Raw genomic sequence first — 21,138 nt, forward strand, 5'->3', positions numbered from 1 at the left:
CTGGTGGGATAGCGCCCATAAGTGCGTGCCTGATCTGCATGTATCGGAATGTTTCGGTTGGTGTCATACCGTATGTATCCTTTAGCTGAGCAAAAGCTTCGACTGCCCCTTTCTTCCTCTGGTCTCCTATCTTAGAGATACCTATGAGGTCCCACTGTTTGAATTACTTAGTGTGACGCAAGTTGCCTAGCCGCCGGGTGTCTAGCATGGTTTAAAACTCCCTCCCATCCCAGCGCTCGTTGCGTACTGTGCCATATCTGGACAGTGTGGGCTGCCTGGCGCGCTAGTGAGGATCCACGTGGGGTGTTGTATAGGGCGCTCATAATGTGATCAGCTGGAAGGGCATACCTGTCCAAGCGGAAGGCAATTTCGTCCTGAGAGGCGTGTAGCCACTGGTTAATGACCATGAGCTGCGAGGCCCAATAGTACAGTTTGATATTGGGGAGAGTGGGGCTCCGGTCGTACCAGCTCTGCACTAATTTGTGCATTGCTGTGCGAGCGGGCTTTCCGTCCCAGAGAAGAGTGGCGACCTCAGCATCAATCGCTTTGAAATATGTGGGGGGGGCCGGGAATGGGGTGTTATGCAGGGCATTCAGAAATCTGGGCAATGCCTCATTTTTAAAAGGGCGGCCCTCCCGAGCAATGTCAATGGTAACGATCTCCAGTGTTTCCCATCTTGCCGGAATCTCTTGAGTGGCCCCATGAGGTTTTCTTCAATGAAGTGTGTGGACTGAGTCGTGATATACAGGCCGAGATATCTGAACCCTCTTGTCGCTATTGGTCACAGCCCTGCAGGAGCAGTGGTGGGGGGCCATGCAATATGTATAAAAGCGATTTTGCCCAGTTTATAGTCTATCCGGAGACTTTCCCGTAGGAGGCGCAGATGTCTTAACATGCTAATAATGGATCACGCCAGGGACGGCAAATATAGCAGCATGTCGTCCGCATAGAGTGAAATACGGTCTTCCCACCCCATGGTCCACCTCAATCCTCGAATAACCAGGCCTTGCCTTATCCACACCGCCAGCGGTTCTTATATCAATGCAAATAGGAGCAATGACAGAGGGCAGCCCTGCCTTGTACCTCTCCCCAGTGGGAATTCATCCGATATTCGGGCGTTCCCTACTACTTGTGCCAGGGGTTTAGTATATAACAATTGGACCCATGCACAGAACTTGGGGCCAAAAACCATTAGCTGAAGGACTGCAAAAAGAGAGGGCCATTTGACAAGATCGAACGCCATGCAGGCATCTAAAGAGAGAATGACGGCGTCTTTTTTATGGTAGGTATTCCAGTGTTGTAAGATTCGGCTGCATCTCCAGTGTTTTTGCCAGTGTTTTCGCTTCCGCATTTATCAGTGAGATCAGCCGGTACGACGTGCAGTCTTGTTTTTACATGTTTTTGCACGACTTTTGTTGAATGTGGAAAAAATTTCCAACTTCGTGTGCGAGGGATATCTTCGAGGAAGACCGGTTTCAAGCCGTGCAGGGCCTGCTGCGGCTTGATGTCAGCTATCGACCTCCGCCTCGTCTGTCTCTGGTGTTTCGAGCGCACAACGACTCAAAGTCCTGCTCGGACTGCCGAGCTATTGCTCTGAAGGCCTTGAGGGAGCTGGAGATGAAGCTTTTTGCGGCTTGGCATTCAACATTGTCGAGCGAGACTCCACGGAGGTCCCGGTCCCAATCAAGGAAGAGGAGGACTGTTCCCAGAGCCCTAAGTCCTCTTCGTCCCACTTGAGATCCACGGTACACTCTGGGAAGAGGCATAAGAAGAAGATGAAGTCCAAGTGGACTTCATCTTCACCTCGGCTGTCGTCCTTTGACGAGAGAGGTAAGGAGCACAGTCGCTCTAGGCACGGTTCCGTGGAGCTAGAGCCTGGGCTGACGTTGCGCTGGCCACCCTTTGAGGTCATACGCCACGTATTTGAGCAGGCCAACCCCCTGGTGAGCCCTCGGGCCTGACGGGGTTGGAAAAGGTCCCATCGGGTTTGACATTGTCTGCTCCGGCCACGACGCCCTCATGGATCCAATCCCAGATCCTAGCTGAGGCCAGTCATGCCAACGCGACCTCCTCCGGCGTCTGACCTGAAACTGGTGCCTACAGTGCCGTCAGTGCCCATTGGCGGTGCCAGCCCTATCCTCCTCAACAGTGACACAGAATGACGTCGTTCAACGCCGATTCCAATGTCGATTGAACCCAGGGGTTCTTTGTTGTCGCCTGAGAACTTTCAGTATGTGCTAGGCTCAGGAGAGGAAAGGGAGGGGTCTGTGGACCTTCTGGAACACCATGATTACTCTGAGGAGCAGTTGGACTGGTATGGGAAACTTGCAGAAACCATTGGACTGGACACCCAACAGTGGCTACACAGGAGGGGGCATCCTATGCCATGGTGGTAAAAAGGGCAGCTGAGATCCTTAGACTAGAACTACCCTCAGTGCAGGTCAGGACTAATCTCCTGAACGAAGTGCTTCAACCTGGGGCTTCCACTTCCAAACCCCTTTTGCCCTCTAATTAGGCACTTACAGACATCAGTCTATGAACGCGGACAGGGGCCCCTGTGAATAGGACAGTTGCATGCCGCCTTCGCCCAGCACCGGGTGATCCGAAGTTCCTCAGCCAACACTCCACCCAGGGAGTTTGGTGGCGCAGGCCTCTACTTCCCAGGTTGCATTCCCATCTTCCCCTCCAGACAGGGAATCCAAGAGATTGGATGCATTTGGGAAGAAATTGTTTTCTTCCGTCAGCCTGGCATTGCGGTTGGTGACGACTGCATGCTTATTGGCCCGTTTCTCCCTCTGCCTTTGGGAGACGGTCGCTCAAGTGCTGCCACAATTCCCAGGGGAGGCCCGGGTTGTGCTCTCCCAAGCAGTCAAGGATGGGAGAGATACAGCAAAATTCACCTAATGGCCTAGATACATCAGATTTGCTTGGCAGATCAGTGTTAACGACAGTGGCCTTAAAGCACCACACCTGGCCTAGGACAGCTGGCTTCTCGGGCGATGTTCAGGCCAATCTGATGGACATTCCCAGTGATGGAACCAGTCTTTTTAGGGAAAAGGCAGAGTCAGCCCTAGTCAGGTTCAAAGACTCTCAAGCTGCGGCCAGATCCTTGGGCCTCTCCTCTACTCCTCTTGGCCAGTCTTCCTTTCTTGGCAACGGAAGGGGTTTCCAGCTGCGTCAGCCCTATCCCAGCCACTCTCCAGCACAGACTGCCCAAGCTGTGCGAGGATGTGGACGTGGTGCATTCCAATCCAGGAATAGAGGCCAGAATTCATCGGCCACCTTGCAGCAAGCAGCCGCAGCATCCAAGCACTCCTACTCTGAGTCTGCATTACCACACTACCCAAGTTGGCAGGAGTATTTGTTACCATCTCCTCCACTGGAGATTCATAACATCGGACAAGTGGGTCTTGCAGATCATCCAGGAGGGCTGATCTCTGCCTTTCCTTTCTTTTCCTCCTCCTGTTCTGCCAAATCAGGAACGGCTGACGGAGGATCATCTAAAATTGCTCCAGCAGGAAGCTACCGCTCTGTTGGTCAAAGGAGCTATAGATGGAGTCTCAGTTTCAGAAGTAGACAGTGGTTGGTATTCCAGCTACTTTCTGATTCCAAAGAAGAACAAAGGGTTGCCGTCAACTTTAGATCTTCGGGACATCAATCTCTTCCTCAAGAAAGAGAAGTTCAAGATGCTCACTCTAGCTCAGGTTTTGTCTGCCTTAGATCAAGAAGACTGGATAGTAGGGTTGGACCTGCAGGATGCATATTTTCACATCCCCATCCTGCTTGGCCAGAGGCATTACTTGCGGTGCAATGTAGGCTGCAAGCACTTTGTTTACCATGCTCCCCTTGGGACTTACTAGTGCCCCTTGGGTATTCACCAAGGTGGTGTCTGTGGTCTCAGCTCATCTGCGCAGGTTAGAGGTGTTAGTCTTCCTCTTTCTTGATGACTGGCTGTTGAAGGCGCCCTTGCCCCAGGCAGTCGTCTCCCACCTTCAGACTACGGCATACCTGCATTCTCTGGGATCTCTATAAATGTGCTGAAGACACACCTGACTCTTTCTCAGACGCTCTCTATTATCGGAGCAGTTCTGGACACTGCAATTTCGGACATATGCTTCCGAACAGCCAGTCTGGGATATTCTGGTTAGGATTCCGATGTTTCGGCCTCAATCCTGGATTTTGGTGAGACTCTGAAGCTGTTGGGCCTAAAGGCCCCTTGCATCCTGTTGGTAAAGCATGCCAGGTGGCGTATGGGGACTCTGCAGTGGGAAATGAAGTTCCAGTGGGCACAGCATTGAGGAAATCTCACCGACATGGTCCAGATCTTGTAAGGAACTGCTAGAGGTCTACAGTGGTGATTGACGAACTGCGATTGGGTCAATGGCAGACCCCTCTCCCTTCCCCAACCAGAGTTCACAGTGGTGACAGATGCGTCACTTCTGGAATGGGGCGGTCATCTGGGAGAGGTGGAGGTCTAAAAGAGACTATTAGTTATAGATTTCTTACCTTAGAATTACCTCAGGTGTCAGACTGGATCCAGCAATTTTTTTTCTCAGCAGTGCCCCTGCGTGTCAGTAGTGGCTTCAGTCGACTCCGTGGCCATCATTGTGGTCGCAGGGATGACGTCGCGGTGCCTACTTAGACGAAGTAGTCAAAGCTCAAGAAGAAGATGAAGAAGCACTGTGGCTCTATGCCTTCTCACCATCAGTTGGCTGCCATGACGCGGGTCCCGGAGTGTCTCCACTCTAAGGCTCCGTCTCTGGTGCCTGTTTCAGGGGCGACTCCACACCTCCCTCCTTTTCCTGGAGACGGAGCGTCCCCAGCCCAGCTTCGTACGTTCTACAAAGCCTTCCACCATATTTTTGAGCAACCAAACTCTGCTTGCGTGCCTTCGGGCCCCCCGGAGTCTGTTGATTCCAGGCCTGGATCTGGATCGACTCCGGTTGACCTTACTCGACCTTTCCTGGCGCCGACGCCCTCCTCAACCTCCTCCCCGAGATGGAGCCGGACCGACGTTGAATCCGACGTCAGAGGGTACTTTTCTTCCCTTGTTCATCCCATGTGTTCTCTATACCTTGAGGGTGGAAATGAGGACTGGGAGGGGTCGCTGGACCCTTTGAAAGACCAGCTGGACGAATCGGACTGGAGAGAGGAATTGGGTGGTGCCTGTGGTCTGAACACCTCCCCAGACCTTGGCATGCTTTCTCCCCCTACCATGACTATGGAGGAGGGAGAATAATATGCGGTGGTGGTGCATAGGACAGCAGAGGCCCTGGGCTTGGAGATCCCTACAGTACTAACCTCCTGAAAGAGGTGCTTCTACAGGTGGAAACTTCCATTGAACCCCTCCTGCCCTTCATTGAAGCCCTCACGGACATCCTTCTGGGCACTTAGTCCAAACCCAGCACAGGTTCTCCTGTGGTACATCGATTGCCTGCTACCACCGCCCGGCTGCGGGCGATTCCATTTTCCTCACCAAACACCCTTCCCCTGAGAGCTTGGTGGTCCAAGCTTCTTCTTCCAAGGGTGCATTCCCTTCTGCAACCCGGACCGGTAATCCAATAAGCTGGATCATCTTTTAAAGCGCACGCTCTCTTCCTCCAGCTTGCCTCTTGGGCTGTTACATCCATACAGTCTGGGATTCGGCTGCGCAGGTGCTGCCTCAGTGCCCGGAGGAGGCCCGGGCTGTTCTCTCCCAGGCAGTGGCGTATGGGAGGGATGCCGCCAAATTCATGATCAGATGTGAAGCAGACCTGGGCGTAGCTCGCGGAGTTTTGCTATGCGGAACGCCCCGAAGTGATAAAAAACTCCTTGGAATTCCGCATGTGGCAGAGTGCAGTGTGATCTGCCATTCGGGTTGGTCTTACTGATGCTCGGGTAGAAATTCTACACGAGTGGCAGCTCGCTCTCGAGAACTTACCGTTTGCGAGTGGGCAAAAAACTACACTGCACAATGCAGAGCGGAGTTTTCTGTACTCCGCGAGCTCCGCGGAGTACAGAAAACTCTGCAAACACGGTGAACGGAGATGAGGTCATCGCCCAGGCCTAATGTGAACTGGATACCACCAACTTACTGGGCAGAGTGATTGCCACGTCGGTAGCCCTTTGGCGCTACGCCTGGTTGAGGACGTCTGATTTTTCAGGGGATATTCGAGCGACCTTGCTGGACATACCCTTAATGGCCATTGCCTTTTTGGTGACAAGGCAGACTCTGCGCTTGAGCGCTTCAAGGTTTCTAGGGCTATGGCCAGATCCTTAGGCCTCGCTGAGTCCTCCCGTCCACCACAGTCCACCATTTGCCCCTTTCGTGGCTATGGAAGGGCACCCCACCATGTCTGCCCCAGTCCAGCCACCGGTCCACGCAAGCTGCCCAGCCTCTGGAGACGTGGGGCCCACCAAAGCGGGTCAGTGAACCAGCGGGCAGCACAGTCCACCCTCCCCTCCCTACCCCCCAGCAGCCTATCATGTCAGACAGGTGGGTTTTGCAGGTAGTCCGAAGGGGTTACTCCCTCTCCTTCGAGACTTCTCCTTCCTCCATGCCACTGTCTTTCGATCACATGTCGGAGGCTCATTTGGCACTACTCCACCAATAAGTCTCAGCTCTCTTGGCCAAGGGACCTGTTGAGAGGATCCTTGCGCCAGAAGTAGGTCGTGGTTGCTATTCCCTCTACTTTCTGGTGCCCAAGAAGTACAAAAGCCTGCGTCGTATGCTGGACCTCAGGACCCTCGAGCGCTTCCTCCGGAAGGAGAAGTACAAAATGCTAACCTTGGCTCAGGTTCTATCTGCCCTCTACTCTGCAGACTGGATGGTGGCATTGGACTTGCAGGACGCCTGTTTTCACATCCCTGTCCTGCCATGCCACAGACATTGCCTACGGTTTTCGGAAGGCCACAAGCATTTTCAGTTCACTGTGCCCCCCTTCGGCCTTACCAGTGCCCCTCAGGTGTTCACGAAAGTGATGGCGCAGGTCGCAGCTCATCTATGCAGATCAGGGGTTCCAGTCTTTCCCTATCTTGACGACTGGCTGTTAAAAGTGGGCTCGCCCCAGGCGGTCGTCTTCAGACTTTGGCGGACCTACTGCATTCGCTGGGGTTCACTAGCAACGTGCTGAAGTCAAATCTGACACTCTCTCAGTTGCTCCCTTTCATCGGAGCTGTTCTGGATACAGTGCAGTTTCGGGCCTATCCTCCTGAGTAGCGGGTCCGGGATATTCGGGCTATGATACCGATGTTTCAGTGTCTATCCCGTATTTCGGTGAGAACGACCCAGAGGATGCTGGTCCTCATGGCCTCCTGCATCCTGCTGGTGGACCATGCGAGTTGGCATATTCAGGCTCTGCAGTGGGACCTGAAGGTCCAGTGGGCACAGCATCAGGGGAATCTTTCCAACTACGTCCAGATCTCTGAGGGAACTGCACAACAACTGCAGTGGTGGCTAACGAACCAGGATTGGGGAAGGGATAGATCCCTCTCTCTTCGTCAACCAGATCTTACGGTTGTGACGGATGCATCACTTCTGGGATGGGGTGGCCACCTGGGAGTGGCAGATATCAGAGGAGTCTGGTCTCCGGCTGAGTCCGAGCTCCATATCAATCTGTTGGAGCGCCAGGCAATTCACTTGGCTCAGAAGGCATTCCTTCCCTCCCACAAGGGGAAGGCAATGCAGGTGTTCACGACAACACCATCGCCATGTGGTACTGCAACAAACAGGGCTGGTGGGGCTGTGGACCGTTTTTCAAGGGGCAATTCGCCTTTGTACATGGCTTGATCATAAGGGCATGACCATGGTGGTTTAACATCTGGCAGGTTCTCTGCACACCAGGGCGGACGAACTCAGCCATCAGTGCCTGATGGATCACAAATGGTGTTTTCACTCAGAGGTGGTGTAAGGTCTAGGGGAGAACCTTGGTTAGATCTGTTCGCCACCGAAGAAAACGCGCAATGACAGCAGTTTTACACATTGGAGGCGGCACTCACTCTGCAATGCTTTCCGTTGCCAGTGGAGTTGCGGCCTCCTGTACGCCTTTCTGCATGTACCACTTCTGCCCCAAGTGCTGAAGAAGACCAGGCGCGACCGGGTCCAAGTCATTCTTGTGGCATCAGACTGGGCATGAAGAGTCTGGTACCCGAGCTCCTGAGCATGGCTATCAATCCTCCGATCAGACTGCCCCTTCGGGAGGATCTTCTTTTGCAGCAGCAAGGGACGGTGCTCCACCCAAAACTTCCCAGCCTCCAACTCCTTGTGTGGAGATTGAGCGGTGACACCGGACAGCTTTTGACTTTCCTCCCGAAGTCTGTAATGTTATCTTGGCAGCAAGGCGTCACTCCACTCAGAGGATATAAGTCTGTTGATGGAACAAGTTTTGTGGCATGGTGCACAGCAAAGGCTGTGGATCCTCTTTCTGGGGTTCTTTTGTTCCTTTTCTCTTTGGCTCAGCAGGGCTCTGCTCTGGACACTCTTAAAGGCTACCTGGCAGCCATTTCTGCTTTTCTTCGGCTACCAAGTCCCTGATTGTAAGTAGGTTCTTCAAAGGCATTTTTCATCTCTTTCCTCAATCTCCTTTCATAAGGCCTCAATGGGACTTGAACCTTGTTTTATGTTACCTTATGCGCCATCCCTTCGGGCCTCTTCACAACTGTCCTCTTCGGCTTCTCACTCTGAAGACTTCATTTCTGGTTGCCATCACCTCTGCTCGCAGAATGAGTGAGCCTCAGGCTCTTTCTTCTAAGCCCCCTTTCCTCTTGGTGCATCCGGACAAAGTGGTGCTTCGAACGAGACCCACGTTCCTACCTAAAGTTGTCACTCCTTTTCACATCGAACAGACTATTACTCTGCCCAACTTTTTCCCGCCTACCCACTCTTCCAAGGAGGAGGAGACACTCCACTGTCTAGACCCGAAACGTGCGTTGTCTTTCTACCTGGACTGGACAAAGTATTTCCAAGTGGACGATCAACTCTTCGTTGGCTATGTGGGTGCCAAGAAAGGTTGGGGTGTTGAAAAGCATACCATCTCTCGATGGGCTGTTTTTTGTATAAAGATTTGTTATGCTTCAGCTAAAAAGGAACCTCTAATGGGGCTGCAAGCTCATTCCACTAGAGCTACGGCAGCAAATACTGCTTTGTCCCACTCATTGATATCTGCCAGGAGGCTACGTGGGCTTCTATGCATAGATTCACCAGACATTACCACCTGGATAGTCCAGTCCGGAAGGAAGGCTACTTTGTCCGTTCTGTCCTCCAGGACTTTCTGTTGTGAACTTGGTTTGCAGTCCCTCCTCGGAGGTTGGTATTGCTAGGGTATCTATTCTAAGGTAAGGAATCTATAACTAATAGTCTCTTTCAGATGAACAAGTTATTTACCTTCGGTAACGATGTATCTGTAAGAGACATAATTTAGTTATAGATTCCTTACCGCCCCACCTATCCTCCCCGCTCTGCGAACTGACTTCTAGAGATAGGGACTCCCTTGCAGGGCCCTATTGTGGCGCACCACTGGTCTGTGTCTTTCATGGCTCTGGCGTTGAAAGTCGTGTCAGAAATGATGTCCGGGTGCAGGGTCGGCGTCTAAGTAGGCACTGTGACGTCATCCCGGTGACCACAACACCGATGGCAGAGTCAACCGACGCGCAGCGGCACTATTGAGAAAAACATCTCCAGATCCAGTCTAACGCCTGTGGGTAATTCTAAGGTAAGGAATCTATAACTAATATATGTCTCTCACAGATGCATCGTTACTGAAGGTAAGTAATTTGTTCATCAGGGGACCCTTGTCTCTGGTGGAGTCAGGGCCCCACATAAATCTGTTGGAACTTCGAGCGCTTCGATTAGCATTGAAAGCCTTTCTTCCCTCGGTCAAGGGGAAAATAGTGCAGCAGTTCATGGACAACACCACTGCTATTTGGTAATGCCCAAGAAGGGGGTGGTTGAGTCATGGACCGTTTATCGAGTGTTCCGGCGTCTCTGGACCAGATGGTTCTATACCTGGTGGGTTCTTTGAACGCCAGGGTGGACAAACTTAGCCGTCGATGCCTAGTGGATCACAAATGGCGTCTCCAGTCGGATGTGGCGCAAGAACTCTTTCAATAGTGGGGAGAACCTTGGTTAGAATTGTTCACCTCCTAGGAGATTTCTTAGTGTCAGCAATACTGCTCACTGGAGTTTCCAAGACGGTTATCACTCTGCAACGCCTTTCGTCCCGAGTGGGGCTCAGGCAGCAAGCCTGACCTTACCCTCCATACCACTTCTGCCAAGGGTTCTGAAGATCAGGAGTGACAGGCCCCAAGTCATTCTTGAGGCTCCAGACTGGGCAAGGAGTGTCTGGTGTCCAGAGCCCCTGAAGACAAGCATCTCTCTGCTCTGTCCTCTTTTTTTGCGGCTGCCAGACCAACCTTCTCTCTTCAAGTCTCCTATTATACATAGATTTCTAAAAGGGCTGGCTCACTTGTTTCCATCCACGCCTTTTATTATGCCACAGTGGGACCTTAATTTGGTTCTCACCTACCTGATGTGTGCTCCATTTGAGCCTCTGCACTATTGTCCCCTTCTGCTGCTGACCATCAAAACAGCCTTCTAAATGGTGATTACATCGGCCCAAAGGATGAGTGAGTTGCAGGCGTTATTTTGCTTGCCTCCCTATCTAATGTCCTTTCCGGACAAAGTGGTGCTTTGCACTCGGGCTTCCTTTTTGCCAAAAGTTGTGACCCCATTCCATCTGGGTAATCCATCAATTTGCTCACCTTCTTTGCTACCCCACACCCCTCGAAGGAAGAGGAGCGTCCCCACGGACTGGACTAAAAAAGAGCGTTTTCATTCCTCATTGACCACATAAAAGAGTTCCGGGTGAAAGACCACTCTCTGTGGGGTACTTGGGAGCAAAGAGGAGGGCAGTACCGAAAAGGACCATTACCTGCTGGGTCGTTCTCTGCATTATCTGCTATGCCCTGGCAAAGAAGCAGCCCCCTGAGGGATTAAGGGCCCATTCCATCACTGTAAAGGCTGCGACTACGTCCTTGGCTCGGGTGTCCTAGTCCAAGACATCTGCCAGGCGGCAACGTGGGCATCATTGCAAACGTTTGCAAAACACTACTGCCTGAATGCTCAGGTCCGCAGAGACAGGCACTTTGCCTGCTCGGTCCAGCAGGCCTTTCTAGCTTGTTATTTGTCCGCAGCCCACCGCTGGGATGGTATGGCTTTGGTATCTGATTCAAAGGTAAGGAATCTGCAGCTAGAAGTCTCTATCAGATGAACAAGTTACTTAGCTTTGGTATTGCATTATCTGGTAGAGACTCTATCTAGCTGCAGATTCTTTACAGCCCCACCCATGCTTTCCCGCTTTGCAGACTAATATTGTAGGACGAGGGTTACTTCTCCTTTTAGGGCCCTTGTTTTGCACATGACTGCATCAGTTAGTTCATGGATCTGCGCTTCGGTGTGTAGAAAATGAAAAGTACTGACATCCGCTCACCTAGGTGGCGCCTATGTAGATACTGCAACGTCATAACCGATGCTGCCGATAACATCACGCGGAGCCGAACGGAGTCATCCAACGGCGCGTGCAAGGGGTATTGCTCAGCAAAAGTTTCCGGATCCAGCTTGACGCCTGGGAAATTACAAGGTAAGGAATCTGCAGCTAGATAGTCTCTACCAGATAATGCGTTACCGAAGATAAGTAACTTGTTCTTCCCGTTCATCTTGCATGCTTTGTGTACAGCACTCTGATACCCTGACGGGCCATGTTCGCACTTTATGAAACCTTTCAAATAAATAAATAAAACTCAGTGGTGACCTCACCTGTCATATCAACAATGACATCTTAGAAGAAAGTCATCCGCCTCTTCGCCACATCCAACTGGCCTTCACATACTGGTATTACACATGACCTTTCACAGGATCCTGCACTCATCACCTCTTTCTTCAGAGCATGTTTGAAAAATGGGTTATTCACTTAAGCCTCCTGCTAGATCTGGGCTACTGATGAATACCTGCAGTTTTCTCAACTTTGAATTAGCCAGGTGACTGTCTGGATCTGGAAACTTCTGACATAACTCTCTGGTGCTGATAAGGGGTGCTGACTCTGACCCAATTCCATAACACAGTTGTGGTGACGTCACTGGAGCCATACAGTGCCCACCCCAGCGCCCTGATGCAAATCATGCTTTTTTACCGTTCCTGAGATTCTTTCCTCAACTCTGAGATTCTACTTTCCAAATTGATTTTGGTGTATTGCTAGGGAAATGTGTCCCCCCCCCCCCCTCCTAGTAAGTCTGATTTTACCCCCTGCCATAAGTCAAGGCACCACAAACAGTCCTTCTCCTTTCATGTGATCTCTGCCCCAGGATCAACTCCAAATCTATCAAATCTATCAAAGAGCTGGAGGGCAAGCTTTTCATCGCTCATTCTAGAGATGATGCTATGCTTCGTAAATGTTCAGGTATGGATGTCTAAAGCCAGAATGAGGTCCAGGTTAACGTCACATTCAACACTCCCCTCTCATCTGGAACATGAAACATTCTGTGATTCTGGGCAAATCACTTAATCTCCCCGTGCCTAACAAATAATGAATGTGTCCTCATGTAATGTAACTGGTGCTATGTAGAGCGCTCTGATACCCGATTTCTGTCAAGTTCGTGCTATATAAAACTCTGTACAATAAATAAAATTAAAAAATCTTCGGGCAAAAGAAAAGGCACCGGGAAAAGAAGAAATACTCTTCTTTGCCCAGAAGATTCAAATCATCAGGTAAATTCCCCCTTCCGGCTACCCCCTCCTCTCCGGAGATGAAATTAGACGAGCTGTCCCAAGTTTTGTCCGTGACATTTTCCCCAACAGCAGTGTGCCATCATCTCTGCTGCCTCGAGCACCAAAGCTGATTCTGACCCTGGTGTAACCAGAGAACCCGGCACCAGGTGCTGAACAGGGTTCTTTTCTCCAAGCCATACTAGGTATATGCAGGAGAGCAGCAGTCCCTTCTGGTGTACCTGTTGGCCCCATGAGTCTTTTTGGTATTCCATGGGGTGACCCGCCGGCAAAGCCATGACTGCCCCAAGCCCACCTCTCCCCTGGTGTGGCCTGGCCCTGGTTCTTTGACAGGCCCGTAGCAGGAGCCACTTGCTCTAACACATATCACAACACCAAAGTCCGACGCTAGCATCCTCTCCATTTATGGCACCACCTACAGTGCCACCTATGATGACACTGACTCCAATGCTACCTGTGCCAATGGTAACACCTCCTTCAGTGACCCCCATTTGATCATCCTCCAATTCTTCTCTAGCTCGGGAACATCCAGAGAAGACAAGGGGGCCTTGAAGATGAAGAGTACCAGAGGAAGAAGCTGGAGCACAGTTACAATAGTGGGACACTATCCATGATCTTTTTGTATCCGATTCAGACCAGCAAAGCCCCGACTGCCATGGCTGCACAGGTAACATTAACCCTATGCCTTCTTCAGGTGGTTCAGATTTACTGGCTTTTCGAAACACCAGTAGGCCAGTATTGCTGGGTTATTGATATTGACCTAGCCCTTGGACCTGCTCCTGCAAGAATGATGGGCTTTTATGTAGTGATTCAGAAAGAAGGTGAAGTTCAGAACTTCTTTATCCTTCAGTGGAGTTTCAACCCAACATGGACGTCTTGCAGTCAACTGCCCCCACTGAGGAGCCTTTTTTGACTTTCAACTATGGCTTTATTGATTCAATTAAAAAACCCATGGTCCGAAGCAGAATCATGTCCACCTGTCAGCCGACTGATAGCTCAATGCTACAGACCATCCCCCAGAGACACTGCCTCCTTGTCTCTGCATCCACCGCCATAGATTTTGCAGTTCAAACCTCCTTCACAACTAAATTGATTCCTGGAGCTTTCCCTACTCACCCTGCCAACAGAGAATTTAAGAAATATTAAGGTGTGAGAGAAGAAACCCTTTTCTGCAAGGAACCTCGTGTTATGCTCCCTGAATAGAGCTTGTCTTTTCATATGCGACAAGGCAGCATTGGTAGTCCCTAATCTACTGGAACACTGAAGGGGCCACTTTGCAGAACTATTCTGAGATGGACAGGGTGACTCCCTGCTATTATCAGAATGGTCCTGTACACCACACACTGTGATGCCAGGCCCATTAGTTCAGATTACCTTGAGAAGGCATGCCTGCCAATGCTCCACAAGCTTTTTGGTAGATGTACAAAATACATCAGACTGCCATTAGAATGGAACCACAGCAAGAACTCTGGGACTTTAATCGAGCTCTACAGATTTTTGCCTCTTCGGAAAACCGTTCTTTGGCAGAGGATTTCAGTGCAAACAGGGCAAATCTACACCATTCAGCCAACAACTGTAAATCCTCTGGTCTGTGACAGAAGAGGGTGCCAGCAATCAATCATAAAGGCCAACAAACTCCAAGTAGAGGGAGAGCTGCACGAGCAAACAAAGATAAAAAGAAAACACAACAGATCGATTAGGTTCTGGAGAGTTCTGATTCATGGGCACGTGATGGCGAGATTAACAAAGAGTATGTGATGCACAGTACTTCATGCAAAGTATGCCAAAGTACCCAAATAATTCAGCTCCAATCAATTAAAAGTAGAATGAATGTGGAAGGGTTGTTTGCTACATATAGTTTGATAGACTGCTTTAATTTCCTCCACTTTCTCCTAGATTGGTATGCGTTAGACATTGAAGCATGTGTGTGATGTGTTAGTCTTTATCCGTACATTACGCATACCCGCTGCCTATAATGGTTTTGCTGATATTACGGATATGGTGTAAATGTTAATAATGGCTGTTGACCAGCAAATCAAAACATATATATTTTTCATTGAAATATTTGGCACAAACCTCTGAACATTAAGCATAACTTTCAAAGCAGATTATTTTTAATTGTTATTTTCAATGCACTGCTATAAGATTGAATGGAGAAATCACGGACTTTGGAATTGTTCATGCTATACAATAAACAGCTTGCGGAGTCCAACTCCTCCTTGTTAAAAACTGTCATCAACTTTGAATGCCACCCAGATTCTCTTGTGTACCATTTTTCATTCATATTTACATTGCTTGAGAGTTGTTTGTTGGAATACTTGCATTAGTTGAATAGAAAGTCACTCTTTTGCTTTAAACGGGGTAAAGTAATTTCTTGTTCTGGGAAATTGGTGTGTATTAACAGTCAAACCTTTCAAATTAAACCTACTAGTAAGGAGACAAGATGTTTCATTTAAAATACCTGTGTTATCAATTTGGTAAGATAATACATTTTCAGTCAAGAAATAGCTGTCCCTGTTTCACTGGACAAATGATTTGCAAAGGTTAAAACATGCTTATATCTTTTTAAAGACCCCAGATAACAGCAGCAAAAACACCAACTCTGTGAGAGAGTCTAAGAGCAAAAGCAGTAGCATCTCTTCAGCGAGTGAGACGAAGCCTGACACCAAATTGAACAACCCGCCCCAAGCCAGTGAGAGAAGTGAACTGGGTTTAGATGATGAAGACAATGAGGGCGACTCCTTTTTTGATGATCCAATACCTACACCAGATAAAAGCTACGGCTGGTAAGTTTGATGTGTGTTTGATGCTGTTAAAAACTTTTCTCCACTTTACATCATTTCTCCACTAATACTTTTTGAGCAAGTACATTTTAAGGATTTTTGCCGTTTAAATTAAAAAACCGTCTGGTTTTTGAATGAAGCCTACCAGATTAAATAATTTGTGGTGCAGTTGCTCTGAAACTGGTATTAAACCTTGTGTTAGACGTACTGTACATGTGCATCCTTTCAGATTGTGTCCTAAATACTAAGTAGTGGACATGTCCAATTGAACTGAATAATGACTCAGAGAATTTAGCATTCTTTGTTGGAACAGGAAACAAGAACACAAATAGTAGTATGTTTGTTTGTAAATGGATTCCTCAGAACAGATACTTTTCATTTAATTCTTTCTCTGCTAATATTCCCAAGTTGTTGCTGTTTGGTCCCAAGAGGGTTTAACTACCCCCTTTTGCGAATAAGGTTATTGGGAAGTAGATGCTACTAGTAAATGCAGTGTTTCAAAAATTGTAAAACTGTATATAGCTGTATTGCTGAATACAGAAGTTAAGTGTTAAAAATCATTTCTCACCTGAAAGGCTCTTAAATTCTTTCCCTTTGATCTGCATGAGACTAGCACTAACAGCTGCATATGCTTTGGCTTGTATTGAACTCTATTGTTAACTACGACCATGGGAGTGGCCCTGAACTCTCTGTTGCAAAATGATCAGATACTTTGACAATTGCTGTTTAATGTGATATCGAGACCTGCATACAGGTCTCCATCAGCATTTGTTATCATACACTAATCTCTAAGCAGTGTAGAATTAATGTTAGGAGTTTTTTGCTTGACAATATCCAGAGTGTAACAGAGATTAAGTACAATTGTGAAACTACAATTTAGACAATACCTAGTATTTTGAAATATTATCCAAAAGTCTTTTAATTGGAGCCTCCCACCAGAAGCTAATGTGTATGCTGTAGTGCCGTGTCTATCATCTGGATGAAGTGGACATGTAATGTTTACTGTTGATCTTTTGTTATGCCTTCTTATCACATTTCAGCACGTTCTCACTATTTGGCTCATGATAAAGCTTATCTTCTGTCCCCTTTGATGTGTGAATGTTGTCGTAGACTATATTGTTTCACATCCTTGGGTCCTGATGTTTTCTGATCTCTTCCTACCTCACTGGTCACTCTTTCTCATCCTTTTCCCATTGCTCTGTTTCCAATATGTTTTTATGTCTCTGCTTGGGTTTTTAGAGCCCTTTCCTTCTCTGCTTCTCTTCACCTGTCGCATTTCTTTAGTTGTGCCTACCGTATAATTAGTTTAAATTGTCCTTTTCTTCCCACTCATGCAATCTCTGCTAATGCATTACTTGATCTCGATGTTGTTCAGTCCTCAGTCCTTATAACCACCTCGAATGACTATAATGCTTTTTTGCACTTTTTGAAAAATCTATTTCCGACTCCTTCTCATCTTTCATAATTACACTCTCATCCTTTGAGTCAGCATCTTAAATTCCTCCTTTTCCATCAGCTGTTTCTAATTTAAGTTAATTCCTTCTGCTCCTGACCTTTAAAGGTGGACTGCATCAAACAATACCTTGTTCATTATAAGACATTTTTTCTGGGATACTACACAGCCTTTTCTACTATTACTACTGGGATGATTATGGCAGCTGTTAATTTTTTCTGGCTTTGAGGAATAGAAGAAAATTCCTAGACAGTGATTGTACAATCTGTTTTTAATTGTTTAAGACTCTTGCAAGTCTTCTGTAGTGCAGGAGTGTGCAGGATTGATTCTCAGGGAAGCAGCGGGTATCCTTTGGTCCTGGCATTATGCATATTTCCCTGATATGACACTGTATATGCTCTAACAAGGACTTTGGTTACCAGGCAACACCTAGTACAACCAAGGAAGGAAGAAGCAGTTTAGCTACAGTGGAGAGCAAAAGTTGGTTCGGAACGGACAATGGTATATTCCTCCAGCATCAAAGTTTGAAGGCAAGGAATCGGTGAACAAGAAGCAGGCAGTTTCTCATGTCAGCGGTCATGCAGAGACAACCTAGAGGGAAGTACAATCTTGAGCTGACACGTAGTTGATACCGTTCACATTACACCCGATATCCTTCAATTACATGCACAACTGAACACTGTAACTTGTATTTGACATGCCTTTGGGCCAAAATAGGAATGTAGGCGTTGGCAAGCTTTGAAGTTTACAGAGGAAACAAAGCACTTCCTGTCCCCTCCCCATTTCAGTGCACAGGTAAAATTAAATGTGCTACTGGTATAAGAATCAGTGGTAATCAACAGCCAGTCTTGCCATAGATTGGTATGAGGGAGCTGTAGCCATAGGCCGTTACGGAAGTGTGATACTTTTGGTGCCCCCCCTTTTTCCGCTGTTCAGTGAGATGGTTAACATATGGAACACTGTCTTGAAGTTCCAAAGTCGGGGAAGGGATATGAAAAAAGAGCTATGTAAACATAAGAAGCAATTAGCCTAATTTTTTGCTTACAATCTTTACAGTTATAAAATAGCCTCCATACAGAAGATTAAATCACCTCGCACTGCTCATAGATGGAGGGGTGATTTTGCAGTCCCTTCCCAATGAGGTATACAATTAGAACAATTACCTGTTAGTAACACTCAGTAATTGTACTGCTTGACCACTGTGAACCTATAAAGCCCCCTGCCCTGCCATAGACCAGTGAAACATGATTTGGTTATTCCTAAATTGTGACTTGAGTTTTAACCATATTGATGGTTAAGCTACTAAGCTATTGATGTCAGTGAGTGATTACGGCAATTGTTTTTTTCTGTTGTCCTATCACAATCTGGTCTAGCAGCACATGATCCTATGCATAAACTAAAATGTTGATTTTTCACTGTGGTAAAAAAAGCCCCTTGCTCCAGAGTGCCCTTCACTAAATCAGACAAAAATAGTACTAGCACAAATGGGACATGTATACAGATCTGCGTACAGCCGTTCCTGATCATTGTTTGTATCTGCTCCCTTATTATTTATTTCTACCATAGTAAATGTAGAGATGTGCAAGCCCAAATATAAAAATAACTGCCCAGACCACGCATACAACACTGCTCTGCCCCAATCAATGCCACAGGAAGTCAATGGAATACACATAAACCTTTCTTTTCTCCATCAACATCCATGTAGTACCCCACAGGGCAGTCATCTGGGTAAGTGTTTGTTCCTCCCCATATTCCTCAAGACACTTCAGCAGAAGTCTTATACACATCTGAGGAGAATCCAAAAGGGAAATAAAGCCTACATTGCTTGGATACGCTTATTTGCTCTTTTGTATGCCAGTTTTGTATGGCAATAGGCGATAATTGCCTGTTGCAATAGGATTTTCCATTTTCCTAATCCTTTGAAACACGTAGTTTCTTAAATGTATTTATTAATGTTTGTTTATTTTGCTTTATCACAATTGCAGCACCCGCATGATCATTTCCTAAAGATTTTTCAGCAGTAGCTTAACAATGAAATCCTTTCAAATTATGACACAAAAAAAAAGTGGAAACTCACCCAGCCAACTTCCCTGCAGCATGAGAATCATGCAGGAATTAACAATCGAACGACCATTACAATCATTGTGCTATCTGTTGAGCCCAAAGACTTTCCAGGTGATTTAGAAAGGTCAGAGTAGAACTTACCACTATCGCTAAAATAAGTGGGTTTAAATGCTTATGACAAGTCTTGGAACCTTGGTTAACTGAGGATGCAAATCTGTCATACAAGGCAATCCCTTTTAAAGGCTTTTCTTATGAGGGTACCATAGAATGTGTGCTGATAAAGGCTCATGGTAGGTGGTGCATTTACTTGTAACGAGGGACTGCATCTATTGCCCTGTTCTAGATAGCTCCTAAAAAAGTAAGGACATTATTCGTGATCCAGTTGATCAATCTGAAATAGATACCCCAAGCCCTGGAGAGCAAGATGGTGCCCTTGAACTGCCAAGAATTTTAGTTCTATGTACAAATGTAGCATTTTCTGTGCTTTGAAGTTGAAAAGTGCTTTTCCAGTCTACAGTCCTTCCCTTTGACTTTGCATCTTTTTTAAAAAAATTATTTGTCTTTAGCAAGGTCAAAGCTGTATTAGCAGTATACTTGCTCCATCGGATTCCTTGTCTTTACCTGCTTGAACGACTTCCTATTAAGAGAGTACCTCCTGTAGAGAACGGCTATGGAAAATCTCCTGTTAGGAGAATCTTTCAGATTGCCCTCACTCGAAGTTAGTGTAGTGGCATGTGCTTCCATCATAGTTTGGGGTACACATTTGGTAGAATTTTCTGTCAGCAAATGTTCGAGTTCACAGCAGGTGCATTACCAATCAAGCATCTTGAACCTTGAAGATGATGAGTAGTGTTACCTGTCTTCTCCCTCTCTGGCTAAATGTCGTTGCATAACGAGGTATCATGCATTGTCAACGAAAGAGGCAGGCAGCTGAGATGTGAGCCTATGCTACTCTACTGTCTGTCACAACAGGTTGTTTCCTGCAGCTCATCTCGAGCAAGAACAGAATTTGCGCTCTTGCATTCGTTTAAGGAGGCATTTTAGAGTTGTGTTTAATTATTTATTTATTTAGTTGCTTGTATAGCGCATGGGAATTCGACCCCCGAAGGGGTATCTCCGCGCTTGTGTTCTTACCCTAAGCTGAGCTAAACAAGGATACACAGACATAAATGCTAAAAAGATTACAGAGTCAGAAAAAAATGAGTCTTTAGGCATTTTCTAAATGCAGTCAAACTGGGATTTAGCCTAAGGGTGAGGGGCAGGGAGTTCCAAAGGATGGGGCCCTTATAGGATAGGGCTCGACCTCCCTGTCTCTCCTTTTTAGGGCTCGGACTCCTCCCCACTGTAAGTGGGGGAGGAGTTTCGAGATCCTAATGTTAGAAGAAAAAAAAGAAGTATCTCCTAGGGCCTTGGCGAGAGGAATTCCACACATTCCTTAGCGTTTTCTGTCATCTGGCCAGTGATTCGTCTTCCTTGTGTTTTCGTTTTAATAGGCTTGAAGTGATAGGGTAAATGTAGTTTTGTTCCGCCATTTTGGGCATATTTCGTTCGTGCTCGCGCAAAGAAGTACATAAATTATAATTAGGAGCTGTCAGGGTGCCTCCGTTAGTGAATCCAGATGGCCGGGCGCGTTCACAATTCTGCAGCGCTCAGCGCGCAGCTTCCTTGTTCTTGTTTTTTTTTACAATTGGATCGCTTTCGCGATCTGTGGTCCGGCGTTGTGAAGCTTGTTTGTTCGGGGATTCTACGCGCGTTCAGTTTTTCATCGGAGGTACATGCCGAGTTGTTATGAAGTACATGGGAGCAGTTTAACAGGATGTGAGCACTCGGATAACTCTATTGTGCGGACCAGGCATGTGAGTGAGCACGAGCTTATTGCCAGCGCGCCGGAGATGCACCTTAACCCTGCGTGTAAAGAAGCGTCGCTGTGTCAGGTACCGAGAACTCCGACTGCTTTTCCGTGGGCTTCTATCCTGACCCCCCGCATCCTTATCATTGTACAGGGGCGCCATAGCTCAGGCATTGGGCCTCAATTCTGATTCCAGGGAAGCCACTCCCTCTGCTCTTTCATTACTAGGCGC

General features: G+C 47.6%; 1 protein-coding gene across 6 annotated transcripts in view; it reads left to right on the top strand.

Moving 5' to 3' along the window:
- CEP43 (centrosomal protein 43) overlaps positions 1-21,138 on the top strand; it is a 293,859-nt gene that overhangs the window by 241,387 nt on the left and 31,334 nt on the right. For all 6 annotated transcript variants that reach the window (XM_078648540.1, XM_078648541.1, XM_078648542.1 and 3 more), the window contains one exon: positions 15,329-15,543. In XM_078648540.1, coding sequence (XP_078504666.1) covers positions 15,329-15,543 — 215 coding nt within the window. The remainder of the gene's footprint in view (positions 1-15,328; positions 15,544-21,138) is intronic.

Source organism: Lissotriton helveticus, chromosome 6, assembly GCF_964261635.1.
Source record: "Lissotriton helveticus chromosome 6, aLisHel1.1, whole genome shotgun sequence".
NCBI classification, from domain to species: domain Eukaryota; kingdom Metazoa; phylum Chordata; class Amphibia; order Caudata; family Salamandridae; genus Lissotriton; species Lissotriton helveticus.